At 40.6% G+C, this 22,146-nt stretch overlaps 1 protein-coding gene across 4 annotated transcripts in view; it reads left to right on the forward strand.

Moving 5' to 3' along the window:
• The window catches only part of LOC108431597 (E3 ubiquitin-protein ligase RNF123), a 205,893-nt gene that overhangs the window by 91,053 nt on the left and 92,694 nt on the right, over nt 1-22,146 (forward strand). The window contains exon 37 of one of the 4 annotated variants that reach the window (XM_017704849.2): nt 5,361-5,840. The exons of the other annotated variants lie outside the window; for them this stretch is intronic. Within the exon in view, the coding sequence (XP_017560338.1) occupies nt 5,361-5,403 (43 nt within the window). The 3' untranslated portion in view covers nt 5,404-5,840. Of the gene's footprint in view, nt 1-5,360; nt 5,841-22,146 lie in introns of those variants that run through there. 4 annotated transcript variants of the gene reach the window in all.

Consider the following 22,146-nt stretch of genomic DNA (forward strand, 5'->3'; position numbering starts at 1 on the left):
GACCATGTGCAACCCTACATGTGTCGAGGAGGAATAGTGGATATATTGGGCAAAGAATGTTGGAGATGGAGCTGCCGGGTAGAAGGAGAAGAGGTAGACCTCAGAGAAGGTTTATGGATGTAGTGAAGGTGGACATTGAGATGGTTGGTGTAAAAGTAGAGGAGGCAGTGGATAGGGCAAGATGGAGGCAGATGATCCGCTGTGGCGACCCCTAAAGGGAGCAGCCGAAAGAAGAAGAAGATGATACATAAAAGGTTCTGCTGTTTTCACAAGTTCTTTCACAAGTAGAATCTTATATTGGTACTGTTGTATAGATTCATCTCAGTAGGAATTTACGCAGTGTGTTTCTGCAATGAGCTGGACACTTGCACCAAATAAGCCATTTCTCATTCCATGCTTATAGCTGAATATCTGTCAGGACTTTTAAACCTGCAGTAATATCTGACCAGTTAGAATTAAACTGAGACCCACTTAAAGGTGATGACTAATTTTATTAGAAAGACTGCTTTTGACATGCAAACGAGAGTCAGATGTGCTTTCAGTCCATTCAACATTGATTCAATGCATATTTCAGTCACTTTGCTGAAATACAGTCCACCTTGCATTTGGCTCTTTTCCTTAGAATTCAAAGAATTCTTCAACCTAACACCCTCAAATCTGCTTTATTGTAAAGCATGACTGTCAGCACTTTTGAGTCATTTACAGATTCAGGCTGACCTGTTGTTGGTCTTGTTGTTTTTCTCTTTGCCACTGTAATGTTTGCATTGATAGCTGTGATTATTCCTTCTGAGGTGCTGCAGGACCCCTCTGGCTCTTCTGATCAGGAACTCTTTGTGGGCTCTGTGGTTAAATGGGTGAATTAGGCCAATGCACACTCTTTCAGGAGGCTAATTTCGGCCTGTTTTGTTGCAGCTGGAGAAATAATTTTCTTGTTTCCTTGTCCTGATGTTCATTAGAGGAGCATTTTTGCATCTGCTCCACAGCTGAGATATAACAGGCTTGTCTCTCTCTCTCTCTCTCTCTCTCTCTCTCTCTCTCTCTCTCTCGCTCGCTCGCTCTCGCTCTCGCTCACTCGGTCTCTCTGCGCAAGGCTATGATTTTTCAATGAAAATTTAAATGAGAAAAATGATGAGTCAGTGTGCTGTTGACTAGGGCTGGGAAGTGAAAGCTTGTTAGGCATGTGCATTCTAAATAATTTTGATATTCCATTATCCACACCATTTAATAAATAAATATGCAGTTAACCATGTGTTCAGAAAAGTACCTTGGCTGACATCAACTTATGGCCTTTCTTCCTTTTTTTTTTCTTTTTGATTTTTACCCAATTTTATCCCCAATTTAGTCATTTCCAAATCCACCCACTAGTTAGGACCCCCCAAGTCACACAATCAATCACACTATCAACACTATCATTGTTAGGAGGGTGAAGGTTAACACGGGCTTCCTCCGAGACCTGTGAAGTGCCACCGCATCTTTTCGAACTGCCGCTCACGCAACGTCATTGGACAGCTGAATGCGCTCAGAGGACAGTACCAACCTCCAGATCTGTTACATCAGCCAACAGACACTTGCGCAGACAGAGGGGAGGACAATTGTTTTCTCTTGGACTCCCAGCTATGGATGGCTGTAGCATCACCAGGTATCGAACTCGTGATCTCCTCGTGATAGGGCACAACGCTTAGACGGTTGTGCCACTCGGGAGCCCCGTTGTCTTATTTTTTTAGGTAAGATGGCTAAAAAGTCAGTAGTATAAAAATTAAGCAGCAAGCAGAGGAACAGATTTGAAAACATCCTTATTTAAGCCACGTGAAATTGATTGTGAAATTGGTAGGTTTCATGTTAGATAATTAACGGAGGCTACCTCTTCAGAAAACTACAGCTAACTGGTAGAACATTAATTGCTGATGAAGATTTGTCATCTTACACAAAGTCTTTTCTCCTTGGTGGATCACCTAGAGTTGTGAGCAATAAAAAAAATGTCAGTATGTTCACACTCATGTTAAGGCATTAGTACTACAGAGTGGCAGATAGAAGGTGTAATATGTATTCTTAATCACTAATATGGGCAATCTACACTGTAAAAATGGCTTCATTTGGTAATAAGTAAATTAACTAGTTTTATTCAACCTAAATAAATACTTTGAATGCAAGTGTTGTTTTTTTAGATGAATAAAACTAGTACAGTTGCTTGTTACCACATGAAGTAATTTTTTGCATTGATCTGATGAGCCATTTTTTACAGTCTTGTTAAAGCATAAAAACGGCATTTAATTGAGATGCGAGTCTGTATGTTCTCTGTGATTAAATTTTTTGAGGAAATATGTTCTTGTGTTGAAATATAATGAATGCATGGATACTGATTTGGGTAATTTATTCATTTCAGAATCTGCTTTGTAGTCAGTTTCTGGACTCTGACATATAGTCCTGATATTCTAAACCTTTTTCCTAAGTTGTGTGAGGGAATCTCCCTGCCGAGCGGATGTTCAGACGGTTTGACTCTTTTTGACTTCAAGAGGGTTATCGCTTTTCTCCCTGGAGCTACATTTTGACCCACTTTTGATGAGAACAGATTTTCTCCTCTGACTATATTAGGCCATCTACTTGCATATTTCTATTTTTTCACCACTGTTGAATAAAAATCAGCAGTGACGTTGCCATATTGGAATGTACTGGGATTACTGGTTTAGTTCTACTTCATATACACTCACCATCCTCTTAACCAGAACCCCATACCTTATGCTTCCACTCGTCGGCCAATTTATGAGCCACACCTACCTTATAAGTCCACTATATAGGTGTAAGATTACAGACTATACCTCATCTGTTGCTGGACAATTTCTCAGGCTTGGTTCATCATTTGTCAGGTTGTGAACACAGGACCACTGCTGCTGACCAGATGTTATTATTTTCAGATAGAGAGTGGTCAATCACTGAAAAACTGACCACTGATGAAGAGCTAGAACACAAATTGAGCATCAGCAGGTTGGCTGCAGTAACTCTACACCAGCAAGGTGGGCTGACATGGCGAGGGTTTGTAATAACGTAGCTGGTGAGAGTAGGACCCCTCTGAAACCATAACAAACTGCAGTTTCTTAAGAGCTTGTTATTTTTGCAGCTTAATGGATTCTTATTTCAGTTGCAGACATCACTGGTTGTCTGAAACAAATGAAATGAAATCACAGATGTTTTATTGGGTTAATAGCAGCTGTGATTGATGTACATTTTAATCAATTGGCATTTAACCCTTGTTGTACTGTTTATATTGTAAGGTTGCCTTACAATGCGCAAAATGACAGTATTTAATAGTACAGTCATAATTTACAGCAAAATTAGGTTTCCTGAGCATATTGTAGATGTTGTCGAGACTTAAATCATTGTCCATTTATGTTTCAAATGGAGCATAAATACCCTTTAAATGAATGTTGAATATAGAATTGCACCCATAGTTTTTGATGGTGTTTTTAATGTGTGGTGTGGAACTGCTAATGCATTCTATCTGTTCCAACCTACCAAAACTCTGAAAAACTACATATTGTGATAAATATTGTACATTGTAGCATAAGTTTTGTGATTTTTTTTTTAAGCATATTGCCAAATGACACTACGCTGTTAAAGGAAAAAATCAGGCACCAATAGATGACGACATGCTTGCACCATGCAATTCCTGCTGAGATTTCAGGTTCACTCTCATGTGCCTACTCTCCTGTTCTACCACATCCCATAGATGTTCTATTGGATTCAGTTCTGGCGACTGGGAAGGCCACTGAAGAACGCTGAGCAATTTCATGAAACCAGTTTGTGGTGACTTGGTACATTATCATGCTGAATGTCGCCATTTAGATGGGTAAATTGTGGCCATCTAGAGATGCACATGGTCAGCAACAATACTCAAACAGTATGTTGTGTCAAGAAAACATTCCCCACACCATTACACCACCTCCACCAGCCTAGTGTTGACATGAGGCAGGTTGGGTCCATGAATCTGTGCTGTTTGCACCAAATTCTGAACCTATCGTTTATTATTTGTTTGGTTTTTTTTTTGCCAAATAAGTCTGTGCAAAAAAATTCAGTTTTTCAACACACCTCAGATCAGCGCCTTCCACCGTGTTGGACTCTTGTCATACATATTACACATCTTCCACACATCCAGTCCACTTTTTTTTCATTGACAAGGTTTGGGAGGTGAATTTGGTGGAGGGTTCCTTACGTGCGGTCCTGTAGGTGTGCAGTGTTGAATTTGATTTTACGTTTTTTTTTGTAATTTTTGCACATTTTTTCTCATGCATGAGATGCTGCGTGGGCAAAGAGAGTTTCTTTAGGGCACTAAGTGATGATGAAATTGAATTGAAGTGAATTTTTATGCGTTCAACTCTTGCCATATTTTTTTATCGTCTATTTTTAAAAAAAAATAGATTCGTTCCTGTTGAGAAATCCATTTTTCCAGCTATATCTTTGCTTGTGTTTGAACAGAATTGGCATTATAGTCTGCTGTATGTTACCATATCGAGTCATGCAAACTCCTGAGGCCAAGAAGTTCTGAAATCTTTTTGTGGTTGCACTTTTGCGTGAAGTGCTTAGAGTGGACGGTTGTTTAGGTACATCTTTGTGTGCGTATTTCACTAGTTCACTGCTCCTGAGTCAGTCAGAGATTGAAGAGATGACCGTTTAAGGTCTGACAGGGAAGGAGATTGGATATTCTTCACTTACACTCTGACCTTCACTGTAAAAAGCTCAGCTTGGCTCGTCTACTTTGTCACGTTTTGCCACTCTGGTTGAAATCCCGTGAGCATGCAGGCATTTTTATTTTTATTTTTATTGGATAGGCAGACGTGACCATGTGATACTATAGCTTATCACTTGTGTTTTAAGATGAAAAATGAAATATGAAAATGCAAAAAAAGTAATAAATACAGAAAAAATAATAATAAATAGTAAAGTGGAAAAATAATAATAACGCATAGTTGCTACGTGTCGCAACTGGTGAGTTAATTCATTTCTTACAAAATAATAATTGTGGTCGCAGTTATAACCATTTTAGTCACAGCCTGGAGCCCTGATAATAATAATAATAATAATAATAATTACACATATTCATAGCTTTCAGAAGTTCTATGATTATTTTAACCCATGGCTATTACAAGTTTTATAGTTTAACTTGTGGTTTACAGTTTACAACACCAACATGTAAACACAGTGTAAGTATAAAGAATAATACATGAAAACTACTTGCTTGTTAGAAAATAGCTCCAGGAAGAAGTAACGGGCAAATCATCTCACCTCTGCCTCTGTGGACGAACACCTTCATGGTCAATGTTGCATAACCTTCGTCCAATCAGTTGGTGTTTTCTCTTTGCTTATAGAGAACTGTTGATGAAGTCAGCTTGCCGTGGCCTCTGTGGATGAACACCTTTGAGAACATGCCTTTTGTTCTTTGAAACTTCCCTCAACTCGATTGTAGTTTAGAAACAGATTTATTGTTATTTGACCAGCGAACAGAGCCCCACATCAAACCCCAACAAACAATATAGCAGTTCCAGCAGGCGATAATATCACCCCCACACCTAGCTCAGCTTTGATCATCTCGAGGAGGAGGAAGAAAGAATACATAATGCACAGTTCCAGATGTACAGAATCCTCTGAAGTGACTAAGTCTCTCTACACGATAACAGGCGAGCAGGATGATCTATGTCCGTGTCATGTGGATAATGACTGATACAGATGACTACATTAGCTTGTTATTGGATTGTGAGTGAAAAAATACAGTATACAGATTTTTCAATAGAATATTTCTTTATGGTGCATTCAGTTGTGTAGAAGCTTTGTCAGACCCTGTTCTTTTCAGGATCAAGGGGAATTATGTCCTTTTTGGAAATGCGTGTAACAAAATGACACCATAAAGTTTCATTGCTAGCTGTTGTTATATAGTTGATGTGCATTACTGTTGTTATATAGTTGAAGTGCATTACTGTTGTTATATAGTTGATGTGCATTACTGTTGTTATGTAGTTGATGTGCATTACTGTTGTTATGTAGTTGATGTACCTTACTGTTGTTATATAGTTGATGTGCATTACTGTTGTTATATAGTTGATGTGCATTACTGTTGTTATGTAGTTGATGTGCATTACTGTTGTTATGTAGTTGATGTGCATTACTGTTGTTATATAGTTGATGTGCGTTACTGTTGTTATGTAGTTGATGTGCATTACTGTTGTTATGTAGTTGATGTGCATTACTGTTGTTATGTAGTTGATGTGCATTACTGTTGTTATGTAGTTGATGTGCATTACTGTTGTTATGTAGTTGATGTGCATTACTGTTGTTATGTAGTTGATGTGCATTACTGTTGTTATGTAGTTGATGTGCATTACTGTTGTTATGTAGTTGATGTGCATTACTGTTGTTATATAGTTGATGTGCATTACTGTTGTTATGTAGTTGATGTGCATTACTGTTGTTATATAGTTGATGTGCATTACTGTTGTTATATAGTTGATGTGCATTACTGTTGTTATATAGTTGATGTGCATTACTGTTGTTATGTAGTTGATGTGCATTACTGTTGTTATGTAGTTGATGTGCATTACTGTTGTTATATAGTTGATGTGCGTTACTGTTGTTATGTAGTTGATGTGCATTACTGTTGTTATGTAGTTGATGTGCATTACTGTTGTTATGTAGTTGATGTGCATTACTGTTGTTATGTAGTTGATGTGCATTACTGTTGTTATGTAGTTGATGTGCATTACTGTTGTTATATAGTTGATGTGCATTACTGTTGTTATGTAGTTGATGTGCATTACTGTTGTTATGTAGTTGATGTGCATTACTGTTGTTATGTAGTTGATGTGCATTACTGTTGTTATATAGTTGATGTGCATTACTGTTGTTATGTAGTTGATGTGCATTACTGTTGTTATGTAGTTGATGTGCGTTACTGTTGTTATGTAGTTGATGTGCGTTACTGTTGTTATATAGTTGATGTGCATTACTGTTGTTATATAGTTGATGTGCATTACTGTTGTTATGTAGTTGATGTGCATTACTGTGGTTATATAGTTGATGTGCATTACTGTTGTTATATAGTTGATGTGCATTACTGTTGTTATGTAGTTGATGTGCATTACTGTTGTTATGTAGTTGATGTGCATTACTGTTGTTATGTAGTTGATGTGCATTACTGTTGTTATATAGTTGATGTGCATTACTGTTGTTATGTAGTTGAAGTGCATTACTGTTGTTATATAGTTGATGTGCATTACTGTTGTTATGTAGTTGATGTGCATTACTGTTGTTATGTAGTTGATGTGCATTACTATTGTTATGTAGTTGATGTGCATTACTGTTGTTATATAGTTGATGTGCATTACTGTTGTTATGTAGTTGATGTGCATTACTGTTGTTATGTAGTTGAAGTGCATTACTGTTGTTATATAGTTGATGTGCATTACTGTTGTTATGTAGTTGATGTGCATTACTGTTGTTATGTAGTTGATGTGCATTACTGTTGTTATATAGTTGATGTGCATTACTGTTGTTATATAGTTGATGTGCATTACTGTTGTTATGTAGTTGAAGTGCATTACTGTTGTTATATAGTTGATGTGCATTACTGTTGTTATGTAGTTGATGTGCATTACTGTTGTTATGTAGTTGATGTGCATTACTATTGTTATGTAGTTGATGTGCATTACTGTTGTTATGTAGTTGAAGTGCATTACTGTTGTTATGTAGTGTATGTGCTGAATGCTGATGAGATTGTAGGTTCAGGTTTCTTTTAAAATGAATAACTGCTACAAAAGACAAAGTGGCTTGATGCCAAGGCCATGACCACATCAGTGTCTTTAAGCTTTTAAGCCTCTTTAAGACTCTTTGTGCTGTACATTTTACTACTCAGTGACATTATTAATTACATTGAGATATGATGAAGTGGATTTGCATTCACATTTACATTATGCCGCATTTAACCTTGGAGTGCCTACACTCTAGACAAGGACAAGGGTGCTAGATGCATATGCATGCAGATCTTGTCCGTCTAAAAGGTGGAGTTCAAAAGCCAGAAAAAAAACAAAACTTTTGGACGAGAAACATAAAATATGGGCCGTCGAAGGAAAACGCTGGCGATGGCCACGAAGGCAAAGAAGTCATATAGAACAGGAAAAGAGTGCCCAGCATCACTCACAGGTGGTGTGTTAGTGTGTGTTGTGCTGGTACGAGTAGTACTACAGGTACAGCAGCGCTGCTGGAGTTTTTAAACACCTCAGTGTCACTGCTGGACTGAGAATAGTCCACAACCAAAAATATGCAGCCAACAGTGTCCTGTGACCACTGATGAAGGACTAGAGGATGAAAACTGTCTACCAGCAGATGAGCTATCGTCTCTGACTTTACATCTACAGGGTGGACTGACAAGGTAGGAGTGTCCAATAGAGTGGACATTGAGTGGACACAGTGTTTTAAAACTCCAGCAGCACTACTGTGTCTGATCCACTCGTACCAACACAACACACACTAACATACCACATGTGTGTGAAGCTGGGCACTCTTTTCCTGTTCTATATGACTTCTTTGCCTTCATGGCTGTTGTCTGCTTGGCTCTGCACATGGCCATCGTCAGCGTTTTCTTTTGATGGCCCATATTTTGTGCTTCTGGTCCAAATGTTTTGTTTCTTGCTGGATTTTGAACTGACCAGCACTCAGACCAGCGCAACACATACTAACACACCACCAGCATGTCAGTGTTACTGCAGTTCTGAGAATGATCCACCACCCAAATAGTACCTGCTCAGACCGGGTGGGGCATCTGCTGCTGAATTGTTTACCTCAAGTTGGTTCATGTGCATCTCTTCATAGTTTTAAGGCCAAAGATACTGAGACTTTGGCAAAAATCTTCTCGAGATGAAGAAGAAGGAGCTTTCAAATTGAGGGATTTAAGGATTTCAGTTCATAGCAGTTCTGTAATCATGCTGTGTGCTTCTTGTTAAAGAAGCTGTCAGAACATGTTGTGACAGTTGTCAGCTGATTTGAGACCTGTTTTACCCCATTCGCTCAGGATTAAGCCTAGTATTCTCTGAAGACCTATTGTGTTAAGATCCTAACAATTTTTGACAGTGTTCAAAGTGGTACTTGCTCTACTAAGAGCTCCTTTGTGCTACACGGTATAGGAAAGACTCTCTTTTTCCAGTGCCTTTTTCCACTCCAGATCCCAGGTGTGCTCTGACATCCACTGAGCAGTGAAATCAGGGTCAGCGTTTTAAACACTTCATCCCTTTATTTTGCTGTCAGTTTTGCAGTCTGTTGGTTTTTGAAGGAGATCCTAATCAGTCATAATGCTTGACCCGAGGCACTTTGGGAATAAAGAGTACTGTTAGCGAGCACCTGTCAAAGTGGGAAAAATCGAACGTGAATCCAGCTAAAAATAGACTAGCTGGAGGGCATAGAACCAGGACTCAACTGTCGCCCAAGGCCAGTTGTTTCTTGCTCTCACTGTATTTCAGTTCTGTTGAACGGAAGGGCTGAATGTCATAACACTGCACCAAAGTTGTATTATTCACAAAGAATCTGGGCCGGTCTGGCAGACCCAGGCATAATAAGATTTACTTTGTATGCTAGAGCTGGCTGCATGCTTGTTGAATCCAAGAAGCTTTATCCTGCAGGCATATATTCTCAAGATTTTCTGCAAAAAACAGGTTTGTGTGCACTTGCTGGCCACTTTATTAGAAACACCATATTATATTTTCTTATTTACAGTACAGTCAAATAAAAAAGTCATACTTCACTCTTCACCTTTGCCTTTTTTACAGCTTCTTTTCTGCAGGGGTGCTTTTCCATACCTTCAAAGTTCAGTCTTAGAAGTTGGTCGCATTTTCTGCTTCTGCCGATCCAAATAACACATTCTGTGATCGCAAACACATTCAGTGATGTCGAAATCTGGACTCTGGACTGGTCAGCCCATTGTTCTAAGAACACCAGCAGTTTCTCTTTTTCTTTTTTTGATTTTTACCCATTTTTCTCCTCGATTTAGTCGTCTCCAATTCCACTCGCTAGTTAGGACTCCCCCCAGTCATACGATACTATCAGCGCTAGGAGGGTGAAGGCTAACACAGGCTTCCTCTGAGACCTGTGAAGCCACCGCATCTTTTCGAACTGCAGCGGACGCAACGTCATTGGACAGTTGAATACGCTTGGAGGAAAGCACCAACCACCACATCTGTTAGGTCAGCTAACAGACTCCTGCACTGACCAGCATCACATTGAGTGATGGGAGGAGAAGGGGGGCCATCCTACCCACCCAGAGAGAGCGAGGCCAAATGTGCTCTTAGACTCCCGGCTACGGACAGCTGTAGCGTCACCAGGGATCGAACTCGCGATCTCCTGATGATAGGCAACGCTTAGACAGTTGCACCACACAGGAGCCCGTCAGCAGCTTCTTTGTTTGATTTTCAAATGCTCTTTGTCTATCTTCTCAGTAACAGCTTCTTGAACAGCTACACATCCTTTCAGACCCATAGCACTGAGTTGTCTTCTCACAGTGCAAGGATGGACAGAAACACCCATGGATGTTTTCAGATCTGAAGCAGCTTGATGTTCTCCTCTCTCTCTCAAAGAGGACAGCTTTACGTGATGTTAATCTGCTGGGGACAGATTGGTGGTCTACCATGTCTTGCATGTTGATGGGAGTCTTATTTTCTCTGTATCTTTTATGAATGAATAACTTGAACTTAATGGCCGTTGTGGCTGGGAATGAAATAAATGAGGGATGGTGTTTGACTTTTGCACAGTACTGTATCTGTTGAGGTATATTTTCTCAGACACACGGTCGCAGAAATAGCACCCCTTTCACAAAAAGTAGGACAGTGATGTCAACGTTCAGCACACAAAACAGATTTGTTTTGCTGGTACTGTCAGTTTGGCTGAAAGATGAGTCAATATATCATCTTTTATTTTTAGATATTTTAGGAACAGTTTTTTTTGGAAAAAGTGTTATTTTGTTGATTCTAAGGTTTAATTCTGATAAATAATGTTATGATTAAATCGAGTACTTGGTTGCATATCCACAATATGTAGTAACTATGAGTCACAATCAAAAACTACAAAAGCTATGTAGCATGATGGCTGTACTGCCCCAAGTGCTGAACATTACAGATGCATTTCGATGGAGTTTTATTGAGTTTGAGTTTTTCTTTGACAATTAAAAAGGCTAACAACGCCTTGTGCTCTAACCGTTATACTCTTGAAGTATTTGTCTTTGTAATTGCTTTTTGTGTTGACAACAATCACTATTATGCCATATGTTGCCTTTTTTAACAGCGTTATAATTCTGTCCTTCTCAGTCAAGCTTTTCTTCACTGCTGATATTTTGCTGTTTTACATTTTCATCATTTTTCATGTTGTATCATTTCCTCCCTAGTTTATTGACTGAAATTAGTTTCTCCCAACAAAAAGATCCCAAAAAATAATATCTTTTCACTTCTGGTGATGAGATATAAATGTCAGCTATATTTACCAGAGAAGTACACAGATGCTTCAACGACTAAATATAATACATTTTCAGTGTTTAGTCCAACCTTTGCATTTATTATAGCTTCTGTTCATTTCAGGAAACTTGCTTTCAGTTTTTCAAAGAAACCTGCAGGAATGTTTTTCCACACCTCCAAAGTTCAGTCCTAGAAGTTGGTTGCATTTTCTGCTTTTCATGACCCAAATAATCTGATTGCAAACACATTCAGTGATGTTGAGGTCTGGACTCTGAGGTGGTCAGTCCATTATTCTGAGAACACCAGCAGCTTCTTTGTTTGATTTTTAGATTTTCTGATGTTCTTCTTTGCCCATTTTTTCACTAACTCCCTTTTAACAGCTGCACATCCTTTCAGACCCATAGCGTTGAGTTGTCTGCTCACAGTGGAAGGATATACAGAAGCACCTGTAGACAAAATACAAAAGACAAAGACAAAAAGCTTGTATAGCAACTATTTTAGGACAGAAAATAGATAGGAGAAGATAGGAGAGAAAAACAAAACATGACAACAGCCAACCGCACACCTTGTGTAAGTGGAGAGTGGTCTTGTCTCAGACCACTGATTCTGCTTGTTAAGGACTCTGGATATTATGAGCTGATTTCACCGGATGTTAAATCCTTTCAATTTTCTTTCTGAAAATAGACCAGGTGTTTCCGAGGCTGTTTCCTGCCCTGCGTTTTTCAGAGTGGGAGATAATAACATGCTGTTTCGAGGCCTTTGTTGTTTTTCCCATTGCCACCTTTTTTGCTTTGGTGTGTCAGGTATGCATACTTCCAACTAAGACTTGTCACTTGTTTATGAGAGCAAATACAAAAATGTGCCTTCAAAGGGTTATAAATACGCAAAGAAAATGAACTAGCTACTTATTGTAAGCTACACAATAGCATATAATACAATGCAAACACAAAAAAGTCTCTGGATGTATGAAAATGGTCATATTTTGGTTGTAAAAACCATCTTTTAAAGCTAAAAGGATCATTAGTTATAGAAAGGACGGACTGGCTTGGAGTCTATCAGCAGTATGTGACGAGGGTGAACGAGATGAGGATGGATAAAACAGACCCATGTAGCTTGAGCTTTCTGACACTAAGAGCAAAGTGCCACGTTTTCTCTGAGCGTACTGCTGAGAAAGTGCTGGAGCCGTCTGAAAAGATGAGTGAATAGGGCAGATGCTCTGTGACTTAGCCTTCATACATGCTCTGTATGCTTACCATCCACTTTAGCAGAAACACCTACCCTGTCCTTCCACTCACTGGCCACTTTATGGGGTCCACCTACCTTGTACACTGCCCATCGAAAGTTTGGGGACACCTTACTTTCCTTTTGTAATATATGGTTCCTTGCTGTCCAACCCCCCCCCCCCCAACCCCCCCCCCCCCATGTTTATTCTTTTTGTTCATGAGATAATTCTGCAGAGATTAGATGTAAAATAATTAATGGTCATAATGAAAAAAACATTTCTGTTAAATATATATTTCTGTTTTTTTCATGATGCTGAAAAATGAATAACATACTTAATGGCCATTTTGACAAGTCATTGAGGGATTGAATGGTGGTCTCCGACTTTTGCTGAGCCTTGTAGTGTATTACTACAGATACACATTTTGGAAGTGGAACTGAGACTTATTTTAAAGGCTAGTTTCATTTTTGTGCCACTGTATTGAAAACAGAGGGGTTTAGTTAGCTGTGTGAAGGACTGTCATTCACTGTCATTGATGACACTGTAGACAACTCATTATATTGTAAGCATTATTTCTAGGCAGAATAGAGGAATTGGAGAAAGGGGCTTTCGGGTCTGTTCTAATATTGCATTGCACTGAGATGGAACAAAGTTTTTTGTTTTGTTTTTTTTTTAAACAGCAGTACCAGCGAACGTTCTAACCAATAAAAACAGCTTCTTTTTCCACCTCACAGCTTTAGACTTGTTGATTGCTGCTTCTGTTTCTTGTTGAGCGAGTCCTTGGTCTCTTCAAACGTGGCTATAAATGGTCGCTGCCTCCTTTGATGGTTTTTTTGAAGGTGTGAGGAAGGTGGGAGTTGGGATGGCAAAAGAGTTTCCATGGTGATGACTGGCGCTGATCAGAGTGCAGTCTATGATGGAAGTGTACAGAGTTTGCAGCGCTGAATTGGAGGAGGCATGAAGCCACAAGAGCCACACACACATCCGTTGGGTTTGAAGTCTCAGGTTTGATGGACTGTTAGTTGTCGTTTTCAGGGAGGGTACATAAGTTTGATTCTCTGTAGGACTTTCAAAAGGGATCAGAAATCAAATTTGAATTTATCAGAATTATCCCCTTGTTTGTTTGTTAAGTAGGTCATATATATTTGCATCTTGAGTAGTTTTTGATCATACATTAAAAAAATAACTGCAGTAAAAGCCAGATTTCCAAGTCAGCTTTGCTTCTTGCATCCACCAAGAGGCGCACCGCATAAATTATCAAGCAACTCGAAAAGCGTGCTGTGTGTAAGCCACTGATTCGCAACCTGGGGGCACAATTCGCGAGATAGACATCATAAAAGATATATAAGCCTATTATGACCTATATTTGATAAGGATTTTTCCATTAAATCCCTGCGCCAGTGAAATCCCACTGTCATTATAGGCTGAAGAGAGTAGCTGTGCTAAAAGCATGAAAACCCCAACTGTGGTTGAAGTAAATAACTGGCACAAGATGTGGTTTCACTACCTTATACATATATCAAACTTCTCCCACCGGCATCCTCAAGCCATTACTTCCCCAGGTAAACATTGACCACATCATTTAAATGGAAATGAGGCTCGTGAGACCAGGCAACCTTCTTCCACTGCTCAAGGTCAAGGTTTGACTCATGTGTGCTCATTGAAGGTGTTTCAATGGTAGGCAGAGGTCAGCTTGGGCACTTTGACCAATCTGCAACTATGCACTCCCCTTTGCAGCAGGACATAATAATAATAATCCCAGAACCATCATTAAAAAATTCTGTGACTTGTGCCACAGTAGCCCTTCTAACTTTGTTGGCCTCGCAACGATGAGTCTCAGGTGGCCAAAACTGTCTCGCCAATCTTAAGGATTGTCCCTCCTGGGACAACTGTCAGTAGGTACTGCTGACCAATATTACCCCACAGGCCTTGCCGTTTCAGAGATGTCCCAACCCAGTCATCTGGCCATAACGATTTGGCCCTTGTCAAAGACGCGTAGGTCTTCATGCCTGCCCATTTCTCCTGCATCCAACACGTCGACTATGAGAACTGACTCTGTACTTGCCATCTAATAGTGCTGTTCTTATGAGATAATCAATGTTATTTGCTTCGTCTGTGAGTGGTAATATTGTTTTGGGTTATCTGTATAAATATTATGTGATTATTAGCTTCCTGTCCTACAAAGCATTTATCTTTGGAACATTGGATAGTCAGAAAAGTCCAGTTACCTTAAAAGAGAATGTATTTTTTCAGTCAATAAGGTAAACATTTTAGGTAGTTCTGAATGACTCAATGTTGTAAGGAGTTACTGCTGACAGTAATAATACCTGCAGTAATGGTCATATCTGATTTTAGCTGTGTGATGACTGTAGAATGAATCATTATCCATCTTTAGTGCTTTTAACCTGCTTTAAAACTCAAAGTTAAATTAATGGTTGCTGATATAAATATTAGCCACAACAAGCCTGTTAATTACAGTTATCATTATTAGTTATCATCATGCCTAATTTTCGTATAAATGCTTGCACAGCAGTTCTGAATCAGGGCTACCCTTGAGGCAGTTTAAGCTTTTTGCTGGTGGTGTAGAAAATCCTCTTTCTGGATTTATGCCTTTTTACATTTTTTGCTAAATCAGCTCTACATGTGGATCGTGATAATTAGCCCAAAACACTGCAAGTGTCAGAACCTTATTGTGAGAAGTTTTGTATTTGAGAGACTATTGCAATATATTTCTGGCATCTTTGCATTGTTTCCTCTGCCACCTTATTTGCAGCACATTGCAAGATATTACTCTAAAATGACACATACTTAGTCATGAAATATTCATATTACAGGGGCATGTTTGAGAAGCAGTCATTAATTTTACTTTATTATTGTATCGGCTTCACAGTTGCATTCATTCTCATAGATGGAGATTGAAAGGGAGTCACATCACCAATGTTTCAAAACTGCCACATAATTCAATCATTGAGATGAAAACAGTCATTCAGAGCAGTTTGATGTGAAATGCTGTGTTCTAGAGAAACACAGTGGTGGTGATAGGAACCTGGGGTGGTAACGTCTACAGGTATAGCCATATGCAAATATAGCACTATGCAAAATGGCCAGTGAACCTATACATGCCTTGTGAGTATTTATATGTAGTGTTGACGATGGTTAAATAGTCATAAATCAGAAAAAATATGCTTTTGGGATGATTTGCCTTACAGTGCTCTGCATGTATCCCTCACCATGGATGAGTTTAAAAGGCCAAAACCTTCCCAAAACTATTGTTAAACAGTCTCTCTAATGTTAAAACTTTCTCTGATGTAGCTCTTAGAGCTTTAAACTCTTCAGATGTCTGGTTCCTGTCACCACCATTGTAAGCGATTCTGACTCAGTTCTTTAGCAGTGTCTTTAGAACGCAGAATCTTATATCAAACCCCTTTCAATTACTTTGTGTACATCTTAACGGTTTAATTATGTTAAAATTGGGGGGGAAATGGAAATGTATATAAATTGTGGAATTTCTCTTTATTAGTTATAGGTATTGCAGCTTTTAAACATGACGTACATTTTCAGGAGCTCCTTACGTGACTACCACATGATTTCAAGCCAAATTGTGAATGTTTTGAATCGTTACTGATTCATTTTAGTCAAAAAGTTGTGTTCTCACAGCTGGGTGACCTAGGAGACTGTGCTGGTGTTACATATGTATGGATGTGAGAACCTGTAGAAAATATTTATTGCTTGTTTGACTACAGATGAGCCACTTGGTTGCACGCTTATGACACTTGTCTTGCTCTTTTTTCACCATTTAAACTATAAAAAGTAGCTACTTACAGCAAATTCTTACCATTGACACCTGATAGAGTCAGGGCTGTTTAAAATGTTCCTCAGTTTGTGTTTAGAATTTCAGCTTGAAGTCAGCCGAAAACAACACATTGCATAGAGATGCCGCATTCAAGATGCTGTTTAAAACCACAGGAGAAGTCTGCAGATCTAGGCCCAGATCTAATCCTAGGTGTTTTGGTTCACTAGTAGGATTGATATTTTGTACGTGAGTTATATTTGGGTTGTTTTTTAAAGCCTGCTCTGTATCTGTGGACATCAGCACATTGAGACACATAATATGAATATCTAATATAATCAGTCATGTTATGAGATAAAGTAGTCTGAATCGTATCCTGTGTGTGGCTGTTTTTGGAAATGGAGGATCTCCACTGTCTGTAATATCATATCAGATGTTGTCACCCTGATGTGAACCCCATTAAGATATAACCTTCTCTGCTGAGCTTAAAGAATCAAGGCAAGCCTGGTAATGATGTTTTTCACTGATTTTTAATGTGTTAAAATGAATAGAAAATGAAAATCTAAGACCAGTGTGAGAATGTATGAAGTCGTATATGTGCATAAGCAGAAATGGACATATTCTTCGTTACAGTTCTGGACAGGGTTACTAATGGACATATGCATATTTCTACATTAAGGCTGGGTGAACAGAAGAAGTCTGACAAATTACAGATTTCAGAAGAAATTTGTTACAAGATAATCCACTTGCATAAGGAAATGAAAGTAAGAAAATAACAAAAAAAAAAATCCAAAATGATATAGAGAAAATGGGACTTCAATTCTCTAAGACCGGGAAGACCACCGGAATCATCATAGATAAATAGTACGTAAAGCTTTCATCCTTAAGAGAGAAGGGAAAATAAGGCTCCACTTGGTTTGTTTATCCTTCCAGGGCACTGTCCATCCATCCATCCATCCTCAACCACTTATCCGAGTCTGGGTCACGGGGTAGCAGCCTAAGCAAAGAGCTCTTCCAGAGGGATACAGAGGCGTTCTCAAGACAGTCGAGAGATATAATCCCTCCCATGTGTCCTGGGTCTTCCCTGGGGTCTCTTCCCTGTCTGACATGTCTGGAACACCTCCCTAGGGAGGCGTCCAGAGGCCATCCTTACCAGATGCCTGAACCACCTCAACTGGCTTCTCTCAACGTGAAGGAGCAGCGGCTCTACTCCAAGCCTCTCCCGAATCGCCGATCTTCTCACCCTATCTCTAAGGGAGAGCCTTAGAAAGCTCATTTTGGCCGCTTGTATCCGTGATCTCGTTCTTTCGGTCACTACCCAAAGCTTGTGACCATAGTTGAGAGTTGGAACGTAGATTAACCGGTAAATTGACAGCTTCGCCTTCTGGCTCACCTCTCTCTTCACCATGACGGACCGGTATAGGTTCCGCATTACTGCAGACGCTGCACCAATCTGCCTGTCAACCTCTCGCACCATCCTTCCTTCACTCGTGAACAAAATCCCAAGATGTTTAAACTTCCACCCTTTTCCGACTGAGGACCATGGTCTCAGTTTTAGAGGTGCTGATTTTCATCCCAACCGCTTCACACGGCTGCGAACTGGTCCAGAGACAGCTGGAGGTCCCGGCCTGATGACGCCAACAGGACCATGTCATTCGCAAAAAGCAGACATGAAATCCTGAGGCCACCATAGTGGACACCCTCCACCACTTGGCTGTTCCAAGAAATTCTGTCCATAAAACTTATGAACAGAATCAGTGACAATGGACAGCCCTGGCGGAGTCCAACCCTGACTGGAAACCAATCCAACTTACTGCCGGCTATACGAATCAAGCTCCTGCTCCATTTGTACAGGGACTGAATGGCCTGTAACAACAAGACCCTCACCCCATACTCCCGGAGCACTCCCCACAGGATCCCCCGAGGGACGCGGTCGAATGCCTTCTCCAAGTCCACAAAACACATGTACAGTAGACTGGTTGGGTGAACTCCCATGCACCCTCCAGGACCCTGGTGAGGATAAAAAGCCGGTCCAATGTTCCACGACCTGGGCGAACCCGAATTGTTCCTCTTGTAGCTGAGATTCATCGGTCGGACGGTCTTCTCCAGTACCCCTGCATATACCTTGCCGGGTAGGCTGAGAAGTGTGATCTCCCGATAGTTGGAACACACCCTCCGGTTCTCTTTCTTAAAAAGTGGGACCACCACCCCGGTCTGCCATTCCAGGGGGACCACCCCAGATGTCCACGTGATGTTCCAGAGGCATGTCAGCCAAGACAGCCCTACAACATCCAGAGCCCTCAGGAATTCTGGGCAGATGTCATCCACCCTTGGTGCTCTGCCACCAAGGAGTTTTCCAACCACCTTGGCTACCTCAGCCGAGTGATGGACGGACCCTCGCTCAGATCTCCTCTGGGGAAGGATCATTGGTGGGATTGAGAAGATCCTTGAAGTATTCCTTCCACCGTCCAATGACGTCCCCAGTCGAAGTCAGCAGCCCCTCAGCCCCACTGTGTACAGTGTTGGTCGGGAACCGCTTTCCTCTCCTGAGGCACCTGACGGTTTGCCAGAACCTTCTCGGTGCCTGTCGATAGTCTTTCTCCATGGCCTCACCAAACTCCTCCCACACCCAAGTTTTTGCCTCAGCAACCGCCAAAGCCGCAACCCGCTTGGTCCTTCGGTACCCATCTTTTTCCTCCAGAGTCCTACAATCCAACCAGGCCCAATAGGACTCTTTCTTCAGCCTGATGGCTTCCTTTACCCAAGGAGTCCACCAACAGGTTCAGGGATTGTCGCCACGACAGGCACCTACGACCTTGCGGCCACAGCTCCGATCCGCTGAATCGACAATGGAGGCATGGAACAGGGCCCACTCAGACTCAATGTCACCGGCCTCCCTCGTTATGCGGTCGAAGCTTTGTTGGATGTGGGAGTTGAAGATCTTTCTGGTAGGTTCCTCTGCCAGACTTTCCCAACAAACCCTCACAACTCATTTGGGTCTGCTAGGTCTGTCCGGTATTTTCACCTGCCATCTCATCGGGTAACAGCTCCGCTCCTCTCTTCACTGAGGTGTCCAAAACACATGGTCGCAAATCCGATGACACAACTACGAAGTCGATCAACAAACTGCGGCCTAAGCAGTGGTGGACAGTAACTAAGTAAATGTAATTCGTTACTGTACTTAAGTAGTTTTTTCATGTATCTGTACTTTACTTAAGTGTTTCCATTTTGGGTGACTTTTTACTACGTTTCAAAGTCAAATAGCTTACTTTTTAGTCCACTACATTTTGAGAATTCTGTCATGCCTTTTGTTTTATGTGTGCATAAAAGTGTAACATGTCAAAACAAAAGAAGTGCAAAGCAAGAACACCAATCAGGGCACAGCGGTCACTTTGTTCTGAGCTTGTTTTGACCTGTTGGTCATACCAACCCAGTGCAGCACACGGTTCAACGTCAGTGTAGCAGCGTAAAATTTTGGGAGAGTCTGTTCAACATAAATGATGAACTAACCTAACTTTGTGTAAATAGAGCACAATATAGAAATATGTCCACATATGCAGTTGAGACTGGCGTGTTTCTTTTTTTCTGAATTCAAACAAACATTTTCATTTTATAATTAGTTACGGTTAGTTTATGTTCATGAACAGAGACCTACAGATCTATATGGTAAAGAAAAACTTATTTGTGAAGCTGGGTTTAAAGCCAGTTTTCATTCAACTTGTAACTAATTTACAAAGTGATCATAAACTGAAACTTTGCTTGTTTGTTCAGAGCCACTCGCTTCTCCCTGATGGAAACTGTTTGCCTTCAGTGTTTTGTGCTTATGATCATTTTAATAGATGTCAGCATCTCTAATTAATGACATTCTATTAAAAGACTGGTTTACCAAGAGAGACACTGGAGTATTTTCATCTAAAATGAGTTCATGAAGCGAGTCTTGTTATAAAAATGATAACAGGACATTAGAGTCATAATTAATCTTTTAGTACTTTTACTTTCAATACTTAAGTACATTTGAAGCCAAATACTTTTGTAGTTTTACTCAAGTGGAGGTCTAGAGTAAGGACTTCTACTTTTACTGGAGTAATATTTTACCTTGGGTATCTCTACTTTAACTCAAGTACATGACTTGTTTACTTCGTCCACCTCTGGGCCTAAGGCGTCCTGATGCCATGTGCACTTATGCACACTTATGCACACTTTTGTGTTCGAACATGGTGTTTGTTATGGACAGACTGTGGCGAGCACAGAACTCTAATAACAAAACACCACTCGGGTTCAGATCAGGGAGGCCATTCCTCCCAATCACACCCTTCCAGGTCTCACTGTCATTGCCCACGTGAGCGTTCAAGTCACTCAGCAAGACAATGGAGTCCCCACAGGGGGCACTTTCCAGTACCCCCTCCAGGGTCTCCAAGAAGGCTGGGTTCTTCGAACTGCCGTTCGGTGCATAAGCACAGACAAGAGTCAGAGCCCGTTCCCCGACCCAAAGGCGCAGGGAAATAACCCTCTCGTCTACCGGAGAAAACCCCAACATAGAGGTGCTGAGCCAGGGAGCTATGAGTAAGCCCACTCCTGCCCGACACCTCTCGCCCTGGACAACTCCAGAATGGAATAAAGTCCAACCCCTCTCGAGAGAGTCTGTTCTATATCTAGTTGGTATCGCTCAGCCTCATACACTAGCTTGGGCTTTTTCCCTGCCAGAGAGGTCACTTTCCATCCCGGGCACTGTTTAAAAAAAAACAAAAAAAAAAACAACTTAGTGGTCTAGAGTTATTGTTCTAGTTACTGTTTCAGCTGCCTTATAATTAGGGCATAAAACACTGATTCTTGTTCTTTTAACTTTAAAAAAAGTACAGTTAAAAGTTCAGTTAACTTTTTAGGGCAGCCTGAACAGTAACTGCTTTTTGTTAAAACACTTTTTTTTTAGAGTATGTGATGTGAGATGGCTTAACAATATGGGTCGGAAAAATGTCCCTCATTGAAATTGAAATCAAGTCTCCTTTGGGGGCAGTCATGGGCTGGGGGTTAGGAAACCGGCCCTGTGACCTGCTCCCCGGGCACTGCGGATAGGGATGCCCATTGCTCCGGGCAAGTGTGCTCATTGCGCCCCTATGTTGTGCTCACTAGTGTGGTGTTTCACATTATATTTAGTTGTTTATGCTTCCTTGTCTTATGCTGAAAAGTAGCACAATGGCTGTTTGACCTGTAAATTAGTTCAATTAAAGGTGGTCTCGGAAGTGATATAGTTTCACTTCTATTGTAAAATAAAAGTAAAACATACTGTAGGTGAGCCGAACAGCATGGTTAAAGACTGGCCTGCAATATTTTTGACCAACATGTTGCACTTTTCTTGGATGATGTGAACAAACTGATTCATCCAGCTTTCATTTCTTCTCACAGAGGCTCATCTGGAGTGTCTGAGATTGGCGAGGATATCAGTATTGCAAAGGCCAATATTAAAGGCCGATAATACTTAACACGATATATTTTGCAGCCCTAAGGCCGCCCAGAAGCCAAACTCAGGTATCACCTTCTCGTTGCACTATGAACAAGACAGTTCGCTTTAATTGTACTCCTTTTTTGTATGAGGTCAGCTTTCTGTGCTCCCGGAGCCTGGGGAGCTGAGCTCATCTCCAATTATCCCTTCACATCTC

Source organism: Pygocentrus nattereri, chromosome 21 (genome assembly GCF_015220715.1).
Source record: "Pygocentrus nattereri isolate fPygNat1 chromosome 21, fPygNat1.pri, whole genome shotgun sequence".
Lineage (NCBI taxonomy): Eukaryota > Metazoa > Chordata > Actinopteri > Characiformes > Serrasalmidae > Pygocentrus > Pygocentrus nattereri.